Below are 19,970 nucleotides of genomic sequence, written 5' to 3'. Positions count from 1 at the left end.
AGGATCCATCCTCTATGCCCATAGGTAGTACACAACAACAAATATTTCACTGACACCACAGATATCAACAACATTGTGGTAGACAGGTTCAGTGCAGGTGTCACCCCGCCCTCTCCCCCAAAATAAGGCATAGCTATCCCAGCTGACTGTAACCTCCCTGTCATCACAGATGTCCAGGTGAGAGCCACCCTCAGGACAGCAGAATACACAACATGGATGGGACCTGATGGTATCCCCAGTTGCATGCTACATAAACTCTGACAGGAGCTAAACACACATATAGAAGTGCTATGTAACACTAGCCTGACTACAGGATATGTACCTGTACACTGGTGCACAGCAGCAGTGGTTCCACTCCACGAAGGAGGCACCTCAACATACCAATACAATACAACACAATACATTACATTACAATACAATACTGTACAATATGCTATTGCCCCTGGGACTACAGCAGCATACTGTTCTGCTACCTGACCATTGTGACACATGTGGTGTGATGGTACCTGCTGCTGTCACACAGTTACACAGGGTGACTCATATGGCATATTACCTATCTGACTAACATTCAGCAGGGGCATGTGTGACATGTACTCATGGGGAGTCTTGCTTCTTAACACTGTGTGGTTTATTGCAGGGTATGTCTTATCTGTGGGTAGGAACTCTTACCTCCACATGTGCACTCTATTGCAGTGGCACGGACGACACACAGCAGACATTTAGGTTGTGGATGGTGTGAGGTATTACTATGGTTGTTGGACATCTGTCATGGGTGTGACTTACATATGTAAATCCGGGAGTGGTAACCTCTATGTGGGTAGCATATGTGTACTCTGTGGTGTTGTCAGTCACTGTGCATTGGTAATGTGTTTGTGTGCATTGTCACAGTGTTGTACATGTCACTGTGTCCTTCTCCATATCTGTAGCTGTCATGTGAGGTCCATACCATGGCGTCCATTATGTGGTGTGGAGGGTACACGACCTACATGTCCATAGCTGACACACCATGTCCGCTGACACATACCATGTGCAGGTATTCTAGGGATAGTGTGCCACTGTGAATATCATTGGGGCCACTATTGTACACATTTATGACCCTGTTCACCCCTGACACATGCAGTGGTGGGCAGCCAATCACATATCTGGTGGTTACTGGTGTAGGTGATCTGGAATGTGGTATGGTACTCCGGTTTTGACACTGGTGTTCACTCCATGCCTTTGTCACCAGGCACCTGTTGCAATACATCTGTACACATGTGCCTCACTCAGAATTTATATACATCTCTCTCTCTCTCTCTCTATATATATATATATATATATATATATATATATATATGTGTGTGTATATAGATATATCTATATGTAGATATATATATATATATATATATATATATATATATATATATATATATATATCCGTATACATATACACATATATATATATTGATGTACATATATTGCTATAGATGTGGAGGGGGGGGACACAGAGGGGGTGTGAGTGACAGAGGGGGTGGGACAGGCTGTGTTGCAGGTCGTCATATACAGTCATACCTGTAGGTAGTCAGATCAGTCTGTCTATGTATATGTATCTACATATATCTATATCTGTATGTGTGCATTACATAGATATGTTTGTACAATATTCTATCTACATCTGTCTATGTATTCCTACATCTCTCTCTATGTATGTATACATATATCATATATATATATATATATATATATATATATATATATATATATATATATATACATACATATGTTGACATACATGCGTATCCATATGTTAGACAGGTATATCAACATATTTGTCTACCATACTGTATACACACACTAACATACTGCTAAACATACATAACTGTGAAACCTACTTTGTACATGGCACTACAACCTACAATCAAACAACATTGATATGTGCACATAGATGCTCTCACATACAAATGTATGTACAGCCTTCACTGATAGTTGCTGTATGTCCCCTGCCCTTTACACATCTTCATATACATATGGATACAGACCAATGACACATATGGAGGGTTCACAGTATGTAGACCTTTATAGTATTACTTTACATTACCTGTGTTTGTCACAGCTGCTTGTGTTGCCATCTGGTTCTCTGTCCTGCTGCTCCACTTCCCAGTTGTCAGCTTTCAGGTAGCTGTTGCTGAACAATTTGTTTCTGTCTGCTTAATTGCAGTTTTCTCTGTCTCTGTCTCTCTCTCTCTCTCTCTCTCTCTCTCATGTCCTTCTCAGGGTGCAATGAAAGTATTGCATGTGTGGACATGGAGTACAGCATACTTTTGTAGGTATCTGCATATGCCCATGTGATGACCTCTGCACCAATTGTTAGCCAGCATTTGCTAATTGCATGCAGCCAGTTGTGTACTGATTGCAGTTCTCACTGTGATTTCAGAACAGTGCTATAAAAAGGTATGTGAGATAGGCGTAGCCCTTTCAGATTTTAAGGGCAGGGACCATGCTGTTATGCTGTGGACAATGTTCTGTGAGTGTAAAGGTTGGTATCTCTCTCATATTTCCAGGTGTGTTGTAGATTAACATTCCTCCATTCATTTCTCCAGTTTCCTGTACTAACTGTGTATGTACACTGACACCTACAACTACTACTACTGTTAATGTGTGTGTGTGTGTGTGTGCTTTCCTTTCACTTTTGCTTGCACTTTGTTGCTAAGGCTACAATAGTTGCCCTTTACAGTCACTACTTGTATGCCTGCTAGGTGTCTTGACTGTATTGTGCTGCTGTAGCTTTCCTATTTTCCATGTACATTCACACCTTGGAATGCTTGCTATATCTGCTAGGGTGTTACAGCATGCAGTGTGGTCTGGCCATGGTGTGAGCCTTGACATCTATTAGGGTATTTGAATATGGTGCTGAGCAGGCCCCAGAGACTTTCAGGTTCATCTGTTATGTGCCTCATAGAATGGTACATATCAGTGGGGTACATCCATTAAAATGTCTGGTATGCTGCAGTTGTGACTGTGGGTTAGCATGAGCATATGTATTACTACACTTTTTCTGCCATGCAAGTGGTGAATACTTTCAGGACTCCATAGTTACCATTGCATGTGTTACACCTTTCTACCTACTCTTTGTACATTTCACATGGGGTCTGTGGGGCATCCCTGTAAGTCATTCACTGTTGCTATGTCTAGGCTCTTAACTATTCAAATATGGTGGTGTCAGACCTGTCATGTGTATAGATATTTGCAGGTTGTCCACATTTCTGCCTCATATTTTGGTCAATATTTCATGCACACCTTTTTCTGGCAAGTCACTCTGGGCTCGTCAGAATATGGTGACAAACATTCAAGTTTCAGACTGCATACCCTTCCAAACATCCCACAAAGTGCAGACCCTGTTACTCTCTGAACTGTCTGCGTTTGTTGTAACATTATTTGTAATGTGTCCCTGGTTTTGGGCCTTTGCTCCACATATTTTATTACTTGGTCCAGATGTGTTCCTGTAAGAGGTTGTGGGGTATGGGCAGTGCTTATCCTGCTGTGAGTATGTGTGTGTCTTGCAAGGTGCTATAGTGACATTATTACCTACTAGCTTCCAACTAGCATGGCTGTTTCTGTTCACACACTACTATTATGGAAATCCACTAGTTTTGATAGTAATTCTAAATGGCATGCTTTGTGTACTACACATCTATATTCCCTTTACATTCATTCCTACTATTACATGATATATTTATTTTAGCACAATGTTCTTGTATAAGAGTCATGGCTTAGTGGTAAGTCATGCAGACTACTGTTTCCAAGGTCCTGGGTTCGGGACTCACATTGGGATTTTATTTTGCTTTTGAGCTGAGTACAGGACCTGTCAATCAAAGTGACTAAGGCACTTTTAAGCAGTTGTAACCGGGTTAGCGCTGGTTTGCGTGGAGCTCATGCATGCGCACTGGCGGTTAGCTCCGCGCACACAAGTGCACACCCGATTACAACCGCTTAAACGTGCTTACTCTTGACACACCGTGCTATTTTCTTTGAAAGAAAAGAAAATGGGGAGACAGGAAAGTGGTGAAAAAGGGGTCACAAAGAGGGTAAGACAGTAGGGAAACAAGCTTGGGATGTGCAGGAGGGATGTAGGTAAGGCCCATAGCTGCCCATTTCTTCATCAGCAACAGCTGTGCATATGTATGTAATTTGGTGTGACATTTGAAACCTTCCACCCCTGAGAGAGGTGTCAGGACAACAATAATACTTGTTGTACAGCCAATTGTAATTGATAGGTTCCATGTCCAGTAGACATGTGTGCGGAATGGGCAGCTATGTATGGGGTAATTTTTTGTGGGTACAGAGTGCCCTTTTTTTTTTTTTTCAGGTGAGAGTGGTATGTCAGGTGAAGGAAGTCGGTACAGCTGGGGAGGTAGGTTGGGTAGGTAAACAGACAAGACAAACAAGACGCATACAGGGGCGGTGTATGACACGTGTGGGGGGGGTTGCACAATTGACGGGGACGGAGGTATGGATATCCAGAGCCCATGAGCCCACAGATGGCAACAGTGGAACTGATATCCCCACCCATAGGCAGTTGCCACTGTTCCTTCACTGCCCAGGACAGGGCTGTGCTGGGGGCTGTGTAGGCAGGGCAACAGGCATGCCCGTTCGTTGCGCCACCCGTTCCTCGAGCTGGCGTAGTGGCTCGAGAACAGAGTCCCGAATCTCCCTATGCACCACAGTCCGGACGCTACGGAGGGTGAGTGGTGGTCCTCCTCTGGCCACACTTGCAGAGGGGGGGCGAGCCCCATCCCCTGCAGCGCTTCCACCCGCAGGTGGCACAGGGCCACCGGAGGAGGGTCCGGACTCGGCACTAGTGCCAGGTGCACTCGCCAGCTGAGGTGGGAGAGGTGGGTCCGCTGGAACCCGCCTTCCCTGTCGTACTATGTTTTGCATTATGTCATGACAGTTTGGGTTAGTGACATATAATACCATTCACAATTAGTTGTAACAGCATGCATTAGTATTCCCATTAACCAAACACCCAGATATTCACACCATTGAACAGCGTGCATAACACATGCATAATTTGAACAGAAATACACAGTCCAACAACATGCAGGGTTAATTGATGGCAACAGGCCATCAGGTGTGGATGTATGAACAGGGCAGATGCATCAACAGACATGCAAATATATATGACCCAACAGGACAAACGTCCAGGGGTGTTTATTGTGATTGCACATACCATTTTCACGTGGAATGGGTTATATGTGGTTATAGGGTGGGGTGAAGAAAGTAATATTAACACCTTCGAATAACAATACATATGCTGTACATTTCTAATAGCTACAGTTATATACACACTACTGTTCTAACTACAGTTTCCTATATGATAACTATTTCAACTTGGTGATAGGACTGTTAATGCAACATCAGTATACATTTTATGGTTCTTCATACACATTCATATCTAGCTTTGTTCAGCTACATTAGGGCTACATTTGCTTTATATAGCTGTAGACAAGTGTGGATGTTTGGTATATCAGACAAACATCCTATCTGCATATTGCAGACTGAGAGCAACATATCCTGATTTTGGGATACACATTCCAGATGCAGCAACACTTTGAACAGATTTTGCTGTTTGGTTTTGAATCTCACATGCATTTCATTCTGTCTTGACTGCAGTATACTTTATTCAGGGGTTATTACTACTGTATTGCTGGATTCATGGCACTTTCTCACACTCTCTCACTTGCTTTCATTTTACTATTCAGGATGGTACTTCTAGGCTTTATTGACATGTTTTAACAGTAGTTATTACAATCCTTTCCAGCAGTCTCACTTCTGTCATGTTTCAGTATTTCCACAGGGATATATTTCACACGTGATTTCATCATCTTCTGCAGCTATACTTTTCAGCCTGCTGCAGGTTGGGTACTATTTTCTTACAGGCAGGGCATTTTTATTTCAGAATATATGTCGGACAGTTTCATGTTTAGGTTAAACTTACAGGCTGAAAACTCTTGTAATCAAGCAATACTTGCATACACTTTCACACTGTTACTTGCAGATTTTATTCCTTACTGACTACACTGCACTCTTTTGCTGACTGTCATACTTTTATATTTCTTTACAGTTACTGGTAGTGGATTACTGACCTGCCTGGTGGCGCAACCACACCAGCCTATCGCCATAGGCTGTGCGGTTCGCAGAACGGACACCTGCAGCTGTAATATAAATTAAGTAATATTGGAATACACATCTCCATAATATCAGCTAGTTTAATTTCTTACATACATAATTAAATGTTACTTACTCAGTAGTGGGGCGTTGGGTGTTTGCCGGGCCTCCTGGATCCAAAGGTTCAGTTGGTCCGGCTTGCGTCTCTTCAGGTCCGCATGGTGGTGACGGACCTGCTCACCAGTCCTTGGAATCCCTGTGGCACTGGTGAGATCATGAGCCAACCGGTCCCACGCTTCAGCCCTGTATGCTCCCCAGAGGACCTGGCCCTGCATGAGTTGGGCCTCATGATTATGGACTAGGAGCCAGACCATGTACCTGGACTCCTCAACACCCCACCTCTGTGCTCGAAAGTGACTACCCTCTCCTACTCCTGTCATTCTGCCTGCAGGTCAGTTCTACAATCGTTTATGCTGTGTATTCCTGCCTATGGGGCTTATATAGTCCGTTTTCCCGCACATATCTGTGATTGGCCATTTTGGAATTGTATCAACTTCAGTAAACCTGCATTGTCATGCTGTAGTTTGTATTCATTCCTATATATTAGCTATTATTGCATTTACAGGTACTGCTGTCATGGCTTAGTGGTTCTGTACCTTGACTATGGTGTATAGTATCCTGGGTTCGAACCTGGCCACTGCTTTTATTTTTCATGACTGTCTAGACATGCTGAGGGGTGTGTCTGTGTAAAGGCAGTTTTGATACGGCTTGCTCAACGTTGCCCGTCGGTTAGCTTGTTTGCGATGCGCTCCGCGCAAATGGGGTACGCTGCTTTAAGCCTCATTTGGCCATAGGCACGCATATTATGCTTAGCTCAGTTAGGGGCACATAGATTTAGCATGTTAAATCACTGCTCAGCTACGGGCACTCATTTTGCACCAGTTAAACCACTGCTCATCTACGGGCACATGTACTCACTCTGTTAAACTGTAGCTCAGCTATGGGCATATGTGGCATTTTTTCTTCTTTTGTTACCTCACATGTCTTCAATATAAATGGGCTATTTCATTACATTTTACATAACTTGTGGTTTTATGTGTACATATTTGTCAGGGACTTGTTTCCTGCTTATTTTGCAAAAAAAAAAATTGGTGTTGTGGGGGCTCGAACCATGAATGCCTGCTCTGCAGCCAACATCTCTACCGCTACACTATTGCTTCCTGGCTTATTTTGCATATTTAGTTCTTATATGCTTTCCCACTGACTGCTAACTGTAGCTGCGCTTCTGAACGCGCCAGCAAACGCGCACTCACGGTTAAACATCTTTACAATTTAAAAATAATATATAACATGTTCATTTATATATATTTTATGTTCATAGTCTGTGGGGGCATGTGTTGTGTTGTGTTTATTCACATTTCCGTGGACTCTGTTGTGAGTGTTTACTTTGGGCACTTTTACACTGCTGGGGGCGTGTCCGCTTGCAGGGCTCAGCCTACGGACACGCCCCCTACTGTCTTATACGGACCGTGTTAGACTTAGGTGTGATTCAGCATGCTCTCATGAATATGCAAAGCATGCTGACATCACTCCGTTTAACTGCAGCCTCCGTGTAAGAGTTATAACTCTTACACGGAGGCTTTGTGAATCCTGGGGACTGTGTGTATTAGTTCTATTATATTTACTCTATAGCTAAATACTTAGATAGTATAAATAGATTAAAAGTTAGGGCCTTGTTGGTTTCTTAGTTTGTGTGAGCCTTTAGCCCTTTTTTTCTCTACTTAATCCTTATAATAGTCAGGCTTTTTTCTGTGGGCCTCTTAGCCCTATATTTGTATCTATATATAATACTGTTATAGATAGTGCCCGGATTGGGCATAGTTGTTTGTGGATCTAATTTACTGTTTTTTCCTTCAAAAATGTGGGATGGTAAGGAGAAATCCCATCCCAAATCGGGATTAAAAAAATGCCCAGATTGTGGGCAGAAAATGTCCGTCACTGACAGACACATTCAATGTGTCTACTGTCTGGGGGCTAAACACCTCCAAGACACCTGTAGCATTTGCCACTCCTTTTCTTCAAGAGTCCTCTTCGAGAGAAGGAGGAAACTTATTGACAGGGGATTGCTACAGCAATCTTTTTCTGAAGTTTTGAGTAGCCATGAAGGTGCTAGTACATCCTCCAAATCCTCAAAATCCAAGTCTTCAGATAAGGTCTCAAAAAAGGCTAAGGTTTCAGAAGGAGGGTCATCGGTTCCACAGTCATCGGAACCAAGTGTACCTTTGATTCGGAGCCAGCTCTCAGTATTGGAGCCGGTGTCTGAAGTTCCTTCTTCACCTCTGCTCCAGTCAGCACCTTTGGTGCATTCAGGTAAATTTTCAGTCAGCCTTTCAGATTTGGACATGGATCGGCTAGTACAGGCACCAGGACTTGCCAAATTGTTGTCGGCCCTGACCAGCACGTCGGTACCGAAGACCATGGAACCGGATTTGTCTACTCCTCCTCCGAGCCGTACTGGACTCTTGGAGCCGAAGGAAATTGAACCGATGGTGGTCGAACCCTTGGAGCCAATACCCGCACCGGTGTTATCGGCTCCATCTACTCTAGGAGCCGACGCTCTCCCGTTGGGTCCGGGGAGGATAGTCGCACCAACTTGTCGGTGCCGACTCTTCCTCTCAGGGCTTCGGCTCGGATGAGCTCAGCTCCTACCTCGGGCACTGAGCCCAGGGTTTCAGTGCGGGAGGATCGGACGGTACTCTCGGATCCGTCCACTCCTTCTCGTCGGAGCCATGGTGCCTTTGATGCTATGAGGATAGTTTTGTCTCCAAAGACAACGTCAGCATCGGTTCAGCTTTCCCTCTCCCCTCACACTCCTGTGTCTGCTTCTTCATCTACCAATTCCTCTAAGTGTAGAGACCCCGAGCCTCGAGTACCCCCACAGGGCATCCCCTGCTCTTCTGAGACCTCTCCAGATCCCCCCACTGAGGAGGTGCCCAGGAAGAGACTGTGCAAGAGGAGGCACTTAGACTCCCCACAGGAGTCTTTGACATCTGACACGGACTTAGATGAGTCAGAAGGGTCCCCTCGATCCCCCTCTGAGGATATCTCCTTTGCAGAGATACTAGAGATCCTTAGTCAGAGGGGTGATTGGCAGTCCAAGACCCCTACTGAGGATGAGTCCATGCTCTTGAAGGCTTTTGGGTCTCAACCTTTCACTTCTTGGGTGTCTCCGCCTTACAACGAGCTCATGGAGCTGATCTCTCTTAAGGCGTGGGAGTCACTGGAGGCCATGGAACCTGTCCCTCGTAGACCCAATAAATTCATATCTGCCCCAGTGGACAAGCCATTTTTGACAAAAGGAGTGCCTGTTGATGCCATGGTGGTAGCTGCAGCCACCAAAAAGGAAGTATCTGAGACATCCTCTTCTATCCATGCCCCTAACAGAGATTCTAGGGTTATGGATAGATATGGGAAGTGCATGTTTAGTTCAGCGACTTTTTCTCTACTATCACTGAACTTCTTAACCCATTTTACAGGACTACAGAGAGACCTCCTGAAAGAGCTAGGAGATACTCTCCAGGGTACGGTAGCTGCAGGAGTGGCCGACAAAGTCAATACCCAGCTTGCTACCCTAAACTTAGTGGTGAACTCGTCCATGCGTCTCATATCCTATGCAACTGATGGTTCGAGTAGAGCCGCTAGTTCGGGCATTGCTCTTCGCGGACAAGCCTGGCTGCATCTCTGTTCCTTTGCGGAACCCTTTAAGTCTTCCTTTATTAATACCCCATTCGATGTCTCATCACTGTTTGGGCCCAAAGTAAAGGAAACTTTAACCAGGTGTGAGCAGGAAGGCAAGACCTTATCTGCCGTTGGGGTCCGTTTTTCGACCCTACTCGGCCCTACCCCAAGGGCCCTAGGGGAGGAAAAATGTGGTTCCAAAAAACTCAGACAGCCTTTCAGGGCACACATGGAGAAACCCCGTCAAAGGCAGAGAAGGGGGTTATAACGGAAGACGCTACCCCTGTGGCAGAGGGGGTCTGCAACAACACGGTGACAGGGGTCAGTTCTCCGGTCAGTCCTACCAGCGCCCCTGAAAGGGGGCCCGACTGTTCGGCTCTGGAGGCAGTCGGGGGTCGCTTGTCTTTGTACCCAGAAGCCTGGCTAAACATAACATTGGATACTTGGGTACAAAGCATCTTTTCCAGAGGATATTTCATACCGTTCTTTACCCCTCCTATTCCTATAAAGAAAATCCCAGATGTTCCACCCAATCTCAGGGAACAAGCAATCATAGAGGTCTGCAGATTGCTAGAAAAAAAAGAGTCATCCAACCAGTCCCAGCAGACCAAGTCGGATTCGGAACTTACTCAAGATTCTTTTTGGTACCAAAGAAAACAGGGGACTGGAGACCTATCTTGGACCTCAACAGACTCAACCAGTTCGTAAAGAAGGAGAAGTTCCGAATGGTCACGCTTCAGTCCATTCTTCCCTTCTTAGGGAAAGGCGATTGGATGTGCTCCTTAGATGTCAAGGATGCGTACTATCACATAAAGATGAACAGATGCTCCAGAGATCATCTGCGCTTCTGGCTGGGAGCCAATCATTACCAGTTTCGAGCCCTGCTGTTTGGTCTCACTACAGCCCCCAGAGTGTTCACCAAATGCATGGCAGTGGTCACGGCTCACCTGAGACATCTAGGATTCCAGGTGTCTCCATACCTAGACGATTGGTTCCTCACCACTACCACCAGGCATTAATTGACTGAGGCAACACAATGCACTCTGACATTCTGCCATCAATTAGGCATTACAGTCAACTTCGAAAAGTCTGCCTTATTGCCATTGCAGCATACTGTTTTTATAGGAGCAGAGTTAGATACCTCAACTACCACTCTACGTCTCCCTATCGAAAGAGTCTCTCTTCTCCACCAAAATGTCAGCTCACTGGTGTCAAAGAACAAAGCTACAGCAGCGGAGGTATTGAAAGTACTAGGTTTGATGGCGGCAGCAATCTTGGCTATACCACTCGCAAGGATGCATATGCGAATTCTTCAATGGCTCCTCTTCGCTCAGTGGTCTTACCAGAAACTACCAATGCACCACATGATTTTTATCACGGATTCTTGCAGGAGAGACCTTCAGTGGTGGTTGATGTCTCTTCATGTCACAATCGGAAGACCCTTTGTCCCCCCCCAGTAGCCACTGTGACCACGGACACTTCCCTGATAGGGTGAGGGGGCATTTTATTTTCAGGGAACGACTGCCCAAGGCACATGGACAGATCAAGAATCACATCTGCACATCAATATTCTAGAGTTGAGAGTGGTACTTCTAGCATTGCAGTACTTTCAGGACTCTCTCCCTCTAGGGACTATTGCAATTCAGACCGACAACATGTCATTAGTCTGGTACTTGAACAAGCAGGGCGGAACCAAGTCTTACCCCCTTTGTTGAGAAGCCCTCAGGGTCTGGCAATGGGCTGTGTCATCCCAATGTTTTCTGTTAGCAACGCACATCCCAGGGGAAATCCAACGTGATAGCGGACAAGCTAAGCAGGGCAGTATTACTCCCTCACGAGTGGTCTCTCAAACAACAGGTTGCGGAGTTGATTTTCTGCAAATGGGGCCAGCCTTGCTGCAACCTTTTTGTCAGCCACATCAATTCAAAATGCAGAAGCTACTTTGCCCTAATACCACCTCCCGGTCATCCCCAAGAGACGCACTTTTACACGATTGGCCCCCGGGTCTCCTCTATGCATTTCCATCCTTCCCATTAATACTCAGATTTTTACAGAAAGCAAAATCACTGGGAAAGACTGTTATACTCATAGCCCCCTACTGGCCTCGACAGATTTGGTTTCCGTTTCTCCACCATCATCTGTTGGAAGATCCATGGATCCTGGACCCAGTTTCCGGACCTTCTGACTCACCCGTCAGGGGATCTTCATCCTTCTCTGCAGTCCCTGAAACTGACTGCTTGGCTAATCCACTTCCCCTAATTGCCAAGCTTCATTCAATTTCAGAAGATACAAGACAGATTCTCTTATCTTCTCACAAGCCATCTACCAGGAAATTATATGGCAGTAAATGGAAAAGGTTCTCAATTTGGGCCAACACGCAGAACATTGACCCTTTCCGAGCTCCGCTATCTTCGATTTTAGAATTTCTAACAAAAATTTTTAAGGAAGGGGCAGCAGCTGCTACAGTTCGAGTTCAGTTAGCTGCTATCTCAAAATTTCACCTTGGTCTTGGTGGCTCAAATATTATGAGCCATAAATTATCTAAAACCTTCCTTAAAGGCGTTCCTCATATGAGACCTCCGATCAAAATTCCCTTTTCTCCCTGGAATTTAAACTTTATGCTGTTTCAAATTATTCTCCCCCTTTTGAACCAGCATCTTCTTGTGATTTAAAAATTTTATCTTGGAAAACAATTTTTCTTGTGGCCATTACATCTGCCCGCAGAGTGTCAGAACTTCAAGCATTATCTATTAGACCACCCTACATGATCTTCCATGCTGATAGAGTATCTCTCAGAACAAACCCCTCATTTTTACCTAAAGTCTGTTCTGAGTCAAATATCAATCAGGTCATTGAACTGCCAGTGTTTTTCCCCGACCACTCTAGCAAATTGGAATATATGCTGCACAAACTTGATGTTCACAGACAGCTCAGATTTTATCTTGACAGAACTAAGGATATTAGGAAATCAGACCAACTTTTTGTATCCTTCTCAGAAGCAATAAAAGGCAATCCAGTGGCTAAAACAACTTTATCTAAATGGTTATCCGATTGTATATCCTTTGTTTATAAGAATGCCAGCATGCCTTTAACGCACAAACCGAAAGCTCATTCTACCAGAGCTGTCTCTACCTCTTCTGCTTTTCAAGCTAAGTTGCCCCTTGACAATATTTGCACTGCAGCCACTTGGTCTAAGCCTCATACCTTTATCACACATTACAAAGTAGATAGGGCTTCAAGGGACAGGTCTTCCTTTGGTTCTATGGTACTGAAGAACATACTCCCATGAGCCACCCAAGGTTGAGGGTGCTAGGGGCGCTACCCATCAGTGAGAATAAACAGCGAGATTTAACAACTTCACATATAGAAGTTATGTACTTACCATAAAGTTCCATGTGAGTTGTTTATCTCGCCTTTATTCTCACGTCCTTCCCTCCTTCCCCCTCCAGGCTGACTGTTGACTTAGAGGCTAATACCATCCTGGTTATTCAATATCTCTTCTTCCCCTTGGGAAGTGTTCTTCTTAGATATATATATATATATATATATATATATATATATATATATATATATATATATAAGACGGTATGTATATGTTGTATATATGTATATATATGTATATACTGTTATTCGCAGCAAACAAGATCTGAGGTAATTCCAGCAGTGCATTGTGGGATAAGGGGCTTGGTCTCAAGCTACTGGCAAACCTTGAGCTTGCTATCGACCATGTCGGAGCCGAGGATCTGCTCCGAACCCATCAGTGAGAATAAAGGCGAGATAAACAACTCACATGGAACGTTATGGTAAGTACATAACTTCTATTTTCTTTTAAAGGGTTGCCTTTGATCCAGCCCATTAGCCTTCCTGGTATTTGTCTGTAAAGTAGGGAAGAAAGGGTCCTTCACAATCTGGACTAGCCAGCTCAGTTGTTATCTGAGCTGGGTATGTGGTTTTGTGATGCTGGACCAGATGTGCATATCATTTGTGCCATGTAGGGAATGGCTTGTGGTCACCAGTTAGACCATCGTGACAGTATCCAATTAAATTGCCAGTTGATTGCTTTTTGCCATCAGGCAGCAAGCCATTCATTTGGCTAATGCTGTAGTTGCAACAAAACAAACAGTAAGGACAGTAAGGATAAATGGTCTAACACGGAGAAAACAAAATACACAGTAAAAAATAGCGAAGGACCAAGCCACGGCAACACAAGGCATAAACTTTTAATGTTAGTGAGCACTTTCGCAGCACCCTTGCTGCTTCATCAGACATTACAGAAGAAACCAAAAGACACAATTTTTAAAATAAAAATTGGCAGATTTGTAATGTCTCATGAAGCAGCAAAGGTGCTGCGAAAGCGCTCACTATCATGAAATGTTTATGCCTTTTGTTGCCATGGCTTGGTCCTTCGCTATTTTTTGCTGTGTAATGCTGTAGTTCCAGCAGATGGGTGACTGCTTCTGTTTCTTTAAGAGCTTTGCTAATACTTCCTACCTTGGCCACAAGGTCTTCACTGCGCATTTTTACCAAATTTTGACTGTGACTTTAAGAGCTAGAGTGCATTCAGATAGTCAGTACTTCAGGACTGAGCAGTTTGAGATCTGTACTTGTTGATCTGCTGGCTTCTTCCACCCTGTTCATAACTGCTTGCGATTCTGCCCAACCAAGGACCCATCATTTGAGTTTCGGGACTGAGCAACTTTGAACAGTGGTCTGTTGGAGGATTTGAGGGCTCTGTTACAAGTTTGAGGCCTGATAAGGGAGGAGATGGCAGGGCAGGCTAGAGGGTTTGAATAATTTTGTGTGTGGGGACAAGTTGATTTAAAGTTAAGAGGTGAGGCAGTTCTAGCCAGTTCAGTTGTTGTAGAGTAGTGCAGTGATGAGCTTTATGAGGGAGACTAGTTGCAAACTTAGCTATTTTGTTGTAGCAGGATTCTAGGTTTTGAAGGTCGTTTTTACTTAATTTGGTGAAAATGTGTGATCAGTATAGCAGCGTAGACAGAAGCTGAGATCTAGCTGTGGCTAGTCTTGCTTGAGGTGTTAAGAATGGTTTTGCTCTATAGAGAGCACTGAGTTTTGCATGGACCTTTTTGATTGTTTGGGATATATGAATGTCAAATTTTAGGTGGTTGTCTATGATAACACATAGTAGTTTGGCCTGGTTAGTACGTTCAATTTTTGTGCCATTTGTGGATAGAATAGGGATGGGGGAGAGGTGTTCTTTTTAGCTTTGTTTGTAAAGTTTATTATCTTAGTCTTCTTAGGGCTGAGAATGAGTTGATGGCTAGTAAGAATTGATTCTGTTTCCTGGAATGCTTTTTGTTTCTTTTCCTGAAATTCTAGTGGGGATGGGGCAGATACGATGAGTGTAGTGTCATCAGTGTACTGTGTTATTGTGGCTAATTTGGTAGCTGTCATGAGGTCATTTGTGAAAATGATAAACAGAAGGGGGCCCAGAATAGACCCTTGGGGGAACACCTGTGTTGACAGACAGTAAAGGAGAGAGGTTTTGGTCCCATTTGGTGGCCTGCTGTCGGTTTGATAGGTAACTGTGGAACCAAGAAAGGGTTGATTGACTGAGGTTGAAAGTGGCACGTTTAGGAGCAGTTGGTGGGATGTGATGTCAGAACCTTTTGACATATCTAGGAATACAGCAGAGACAAACTCATTGTTGTTCATAAGATGGTGAATGGTGTTTGAGAAAGCAACAAGGGCAGTATTAGTACTGTGCTTGGGGCGGAAACCATGCTGTATGTTAGCTAGAAGGTTATTTGATGTAAGGTCCTCTAGGAGTTGTTGGTGAATACATTTTTCAAGGATTTTGGCTATGGGTGGGAGTATTGCTATGGGATGGAAATTTGCAATCTCTTTGGAGGGGGCACCCTTGTGGAGAGGGGTGATGTGGGCTATTTTCCAGAGGTTGGGGACATATTTTTCTGAGATAGACCGATTGATGAGTATTGAGATAGGGTAGGCAATAGATGGGGCTGCGATCTTTAGGAACTTATTTGGAAAGTGGTCAGCAGCAGGGCTACAAGGTTTTAGCTTGCTTAGAATATTTTTTATAAAAGATCTTTGAATAGGTTTAAAAGAGAGGGAGTCTGTTGAGTTAGATGCAGGGGAGGGGGTGGTGAGTAGAGAGTTTTGCTGGCATTGTAGCAGGCTCGAGATAGAATTTATGAAGTAAGAGTTGATCTGAGAGGCTAGAGGTATGGGAGTGGATTAGAGAGAAGAAGTTGAGGGAGGGGATGTAAAAGGGGAGTTTATGGAGTATGGAGAAATGAATGAGGGGGTGGGGAGTAAGGAAGAAGAGGTCTTTGTGATAGGAAAAGGAGTGGCTATGTGACTATAAATTTAGGGAGAGTGGGGGTGGTTGGGAATGGGGGTAGGGTAGAGGAGCGGAGAGAGCCTGAGCCAGGATGGACAAAAGTTATGCAGTAATAACCTTTTGGGCCACTTGCACTATTTGAACTTTTGACTGGGTGAATGAAATCTCATAACTGCTAGCACAGTATAATATACCTTTATGACACTTGTTACTGCAACTCGTTTCTCAGTTCTCTGGCATGATTTTGCCTACATAACATGGAAAAAACGAAGGTATTTTCTATTTGCATTTTTAAAAAAGATGGTACTGAGCTGGCTCTAATGGCATAGAGAGATAAAATGCTGACTGTGACCCAGATGATCTGAGATTAATAGTTTAGGAGCTTGACATTGATGGGAGATGGCAGGGGAGGGGAGGTGATCCTGCAGATTTCAGTGTCACAGTTCCTTAGAGGAAGGATAATGCTGCAGGAGGTGATGCCAGGGATGGCAATTCAGCCAACAGTCTGCTTTAGTGGTAGCTTTAATTGCAGTTGCATAGGAGGATGAACCTGTATCAGAAAGGGCTCTCATGATGCAGGTCATCTCTTCCCTCTTACAGTGAAGGGAATTTAGCCTAAGTAAATATACCGCCATTACTGGGAGTCTGATGAGGGCACAGATCACTTCTGAGTCTGCCTTTTATAACAGCCTAACCAGCCAGGTCTTACCCCTAATGCAAAGTTCCCAGGATAGGGAATTGAATGAGCATGGCTGATAAGGGGGAGGTGTAATGGTCGACAGGTGCAGTGGGAAGAAGCACAAAGAAAAAGAAAAACAACACGCAAAGAGAACACAATGTCTACCTGTTTGATTATTTAACTCTCAGTTAAGGAGATGCTCACCACAAAGAGTGGCTTTGATGAGAAATTAGCATCTGTGCTTGTTTTAGTTTATTGCATTTGAATATTATCTTGTGTAGAGATTTTATCCTAAATATGGCGTTTTTTATTTCAGTGTATGTTATTTATAATCTTGTGGTATGCCATCACTTAGGACATCTTTGTAAGTGGAGTAATGAGCAGTTGCCTGCATTCATTTCTGTTCCTGGTGGGCCACTGCATTTTCAGTGAGTGCTTGAAGATGTGTTGTGGTTTTACAAGCTGTGTGCTTGATTGGTTTGCCTCTTATCTTTTGGGTGCTCACAATGGGTGATGTCATGGGGAAATTCTTCTGGCATTTTCCCAGTGGAAAGTGGAGTATCACAGAGCTCGATGTTGGTAATGTTGTTCACATTGTGTATGCTGTCACCATGTGATGTTAGAGGTATTTCTTAATCAGTCTTATGATTCTGATATTCAGCTAGGCCTCTTTGCTCTGGTTTGTGTTTGATTTTACCACTTACAGTTGCTTGGACTCTGTCCTTGTATAGATGTCTGCAATTGGGCTAAAGCTCAGTCTGGCTAAAACAGAGGCAATGTTCATGTAAGCTACTGGTTGTCACATCTTTATTTGGGTTTACTGCTGTTACCTAAAACATTGGAAAGCGGAAACTTCCAGTCTCAAAAGGAGTACACAGAAAGTCCCAATGCCGAGTCACAAAACCTTTGCAAAATGTCAAATCATAAAACTCCCTACCACTCCATATCCAGAAACAAGTGCTACCATGGTTTCCGAGGGGGGGAGGCAGACACAGGTGGTTGGTATTTATCTTCTTTAACATTTGTAGTGTCAATGCATTTCCTTCAGCATTGTAAGTTTTGACTTTCTGTTGCTTGAGGTATAATTATAAACCCTTTATCTGCTGCCCCTCACCCCATATTCCTTGTATGGGGAAGAGATTTTATTTTATTTTTTCACATTCATGGTCCGAGTGTGATTTTTGATGACAAAGTGGCAATGAAGGGGAACACATCAGCTGTCATCAAGACATCTTAGCTTTCATGTAAAGAATACTGGCCAGATTTAAAACCTCATTCTGTCATTGGACCTTATAACAGTGATACTTGAGCTGGTATCTTTCAGCCTATACTGTTGCAACATGTTATATCTTGGACCTTTAGATGGTGACATGGGACAATTGCAGTGAATGCAGAATTTTGCTGACTGGAATTTCCTAGTCATGTCACATTACTCCATTGCTATGGGCCCTGCAGTGGCTGCCAATGGTGAACAGGTCTATTTTTAATATTCTTGTTACCTTCAGAGAATTACAAATCCTCAGCCCTGTCTGTTTGCAGAGTTTCCATTTCCCTGTGTTACGTCCAGGTTGCTGATGTCACCAGGTGCGGGGCTGCTAGCTGCTCCATATAAACTTGCTTGCAGTTTTTGACAACCTATATTTTAGCTGATTTATCCTGGTCCTTCAGAATTCACTGCCTTCCTTGATTTGGTATGTAACTTGAAAGCCTCCTTTTGGAGATCCATGAATTGCCATCTCTTCAGGAGAGCCTGCATAATACCCCCACATACAGAGTTGTTTGTAGTTTATGTAAGTTTTCTTAATCCTTATTTTATTTCATTGTTTTACTTAAGTTTTACCTATTGCTTGTTTGCACTGGTATAATATGGTTCTATAAATTTTGATTTTTTTTTTGTCTTGCGCAGTGATAATTTTTTAACCATTTTGATACGTTAACTAAATTAAATAGTCATCTTATAGAAGTACTTATGTCTGGGAGGAGTATGAGGACCAGAGATACAGAGATTTAAGATTGTTCATACCTCAAGAAAGACTTCTGAGGCAATTTAATATATCTGGCTTATTATTCACTTATGTCAGTTGTCATTTACTGTGTTTTTTTCCAACAGCCATATATCCAGAATGTTTAGGTGTGTTATAGTGTAAAATAAGAAGGTACATTTCTTTGTGGTCCTCTGCAACATTTTTAATGCTGGTTCTGTGATTTGCAAATCTGATTGTCTGAAAGGAATTATTTATTTTACATTTGTTGACCGGGATTGTCCGACTGAGCTGAAGAGCCCTTTTTCAGCACAGGCCCAGGAAGAAAATCTCCAACATATTATACAATTTTCATTATAAATTAGCATTAAACAGCAATGTTACAGGATTATTACAAGGCATTAAGTAGCAGTAAAATGTTGTACAGTGTCAAGTAATCAGAAGTATAGCAAAACTATTTCAAGATGTATAAAAATAAATATTTCATTGAGATTAATATAGTTTTTGGGGTACGTGGTTGCAAAAACCCAGTTGTTGTGTCACAATATGTTAGTGAACACAGTGCATGGATTGATTTTCCCTTTTTTTGAAAATGTGTTTTGACCTGTATAAAATTATGATATTTTGTAGGGCCAGTTTGGAGGTTGCCTTGCTCCAGACATTCGGAAATTCAGCTACTTTCCAGACTATGTTGACCAAAATTTGAAGATATTCAAGGACAAAAAAGTTTTGATGTACTGCACAGGAGGGATCCGTTGTGAAAGAGGCTCTGCCTACCTGAAATCTAAGGTAGGAAGTTTTTATTGAAATAAATGTTAGTACTTATAAATGTGTCTTCATCATCTAGTGCATGCTAAATTAATTTTGCTTCTTTGTTATGTACCTTAGTTAGTCTTTCTTTACCTTGTTTAAGCATATCAGTAAGACCTGTGGCAGTGGATGACCCTGGTCAAAGGCTGACTGGGTTGGAGACTAATAAAACTGCTTTTCAAAACTTAGTAGTGAGAATGGCAATATTCCATTGACGTTGTGGGGGACAACGGTGGCAAGCCTTTACCTCCAAGTTGTGAAGAGATGATGATTATGTAAGGGCCCCTTA

At 43.3% G+C, this 19,970-nt stretch overlaps 1 protein-coding gene across 1 annotated transcript in view; it reads left to right on the top strand.

Moving 5' to 3' along the window:
- TSTD2 (thiosulfate sulfurtransferase like domain containing 2) overlaps positions 1-19,970 on the top strand; it is a 529,591-nt gene that overhangs the window by 345,675 nt on the left and 163,946 nt on the right. Inside the window, exon 7 of the mRNA XM_044060999.1 lies at positions 19,502-19,660. Within this exon, the coding sequence (XP_043916934.1) occupies positions 19,502-19,660 (159 nt within the window). The remainder of the gene's footprint in view (positions 1-19,501; positions 19,661-19,970) is intronic.

This window comes from Protopterus annectens, chromosome 2.part0 (assembly GCF_019279795.1).
Source record: "Protopterus annectens isolate FY-2018-M chromosome 2.part0, PAN1.0, whole genome shotgun sequence".
Taxonomy (NCBI): domain Eukaryota; kingdom Metazoa; phylum Chordata; order Ceratodontiformes; family Protopteridae; genus Protopterus; species Protopterus annectens.
The sequence above is the reverse complement of the archived record's forward strand: the minus strand, read 5'-3'. Positions and strand labels throughout refer to the sequence as shown.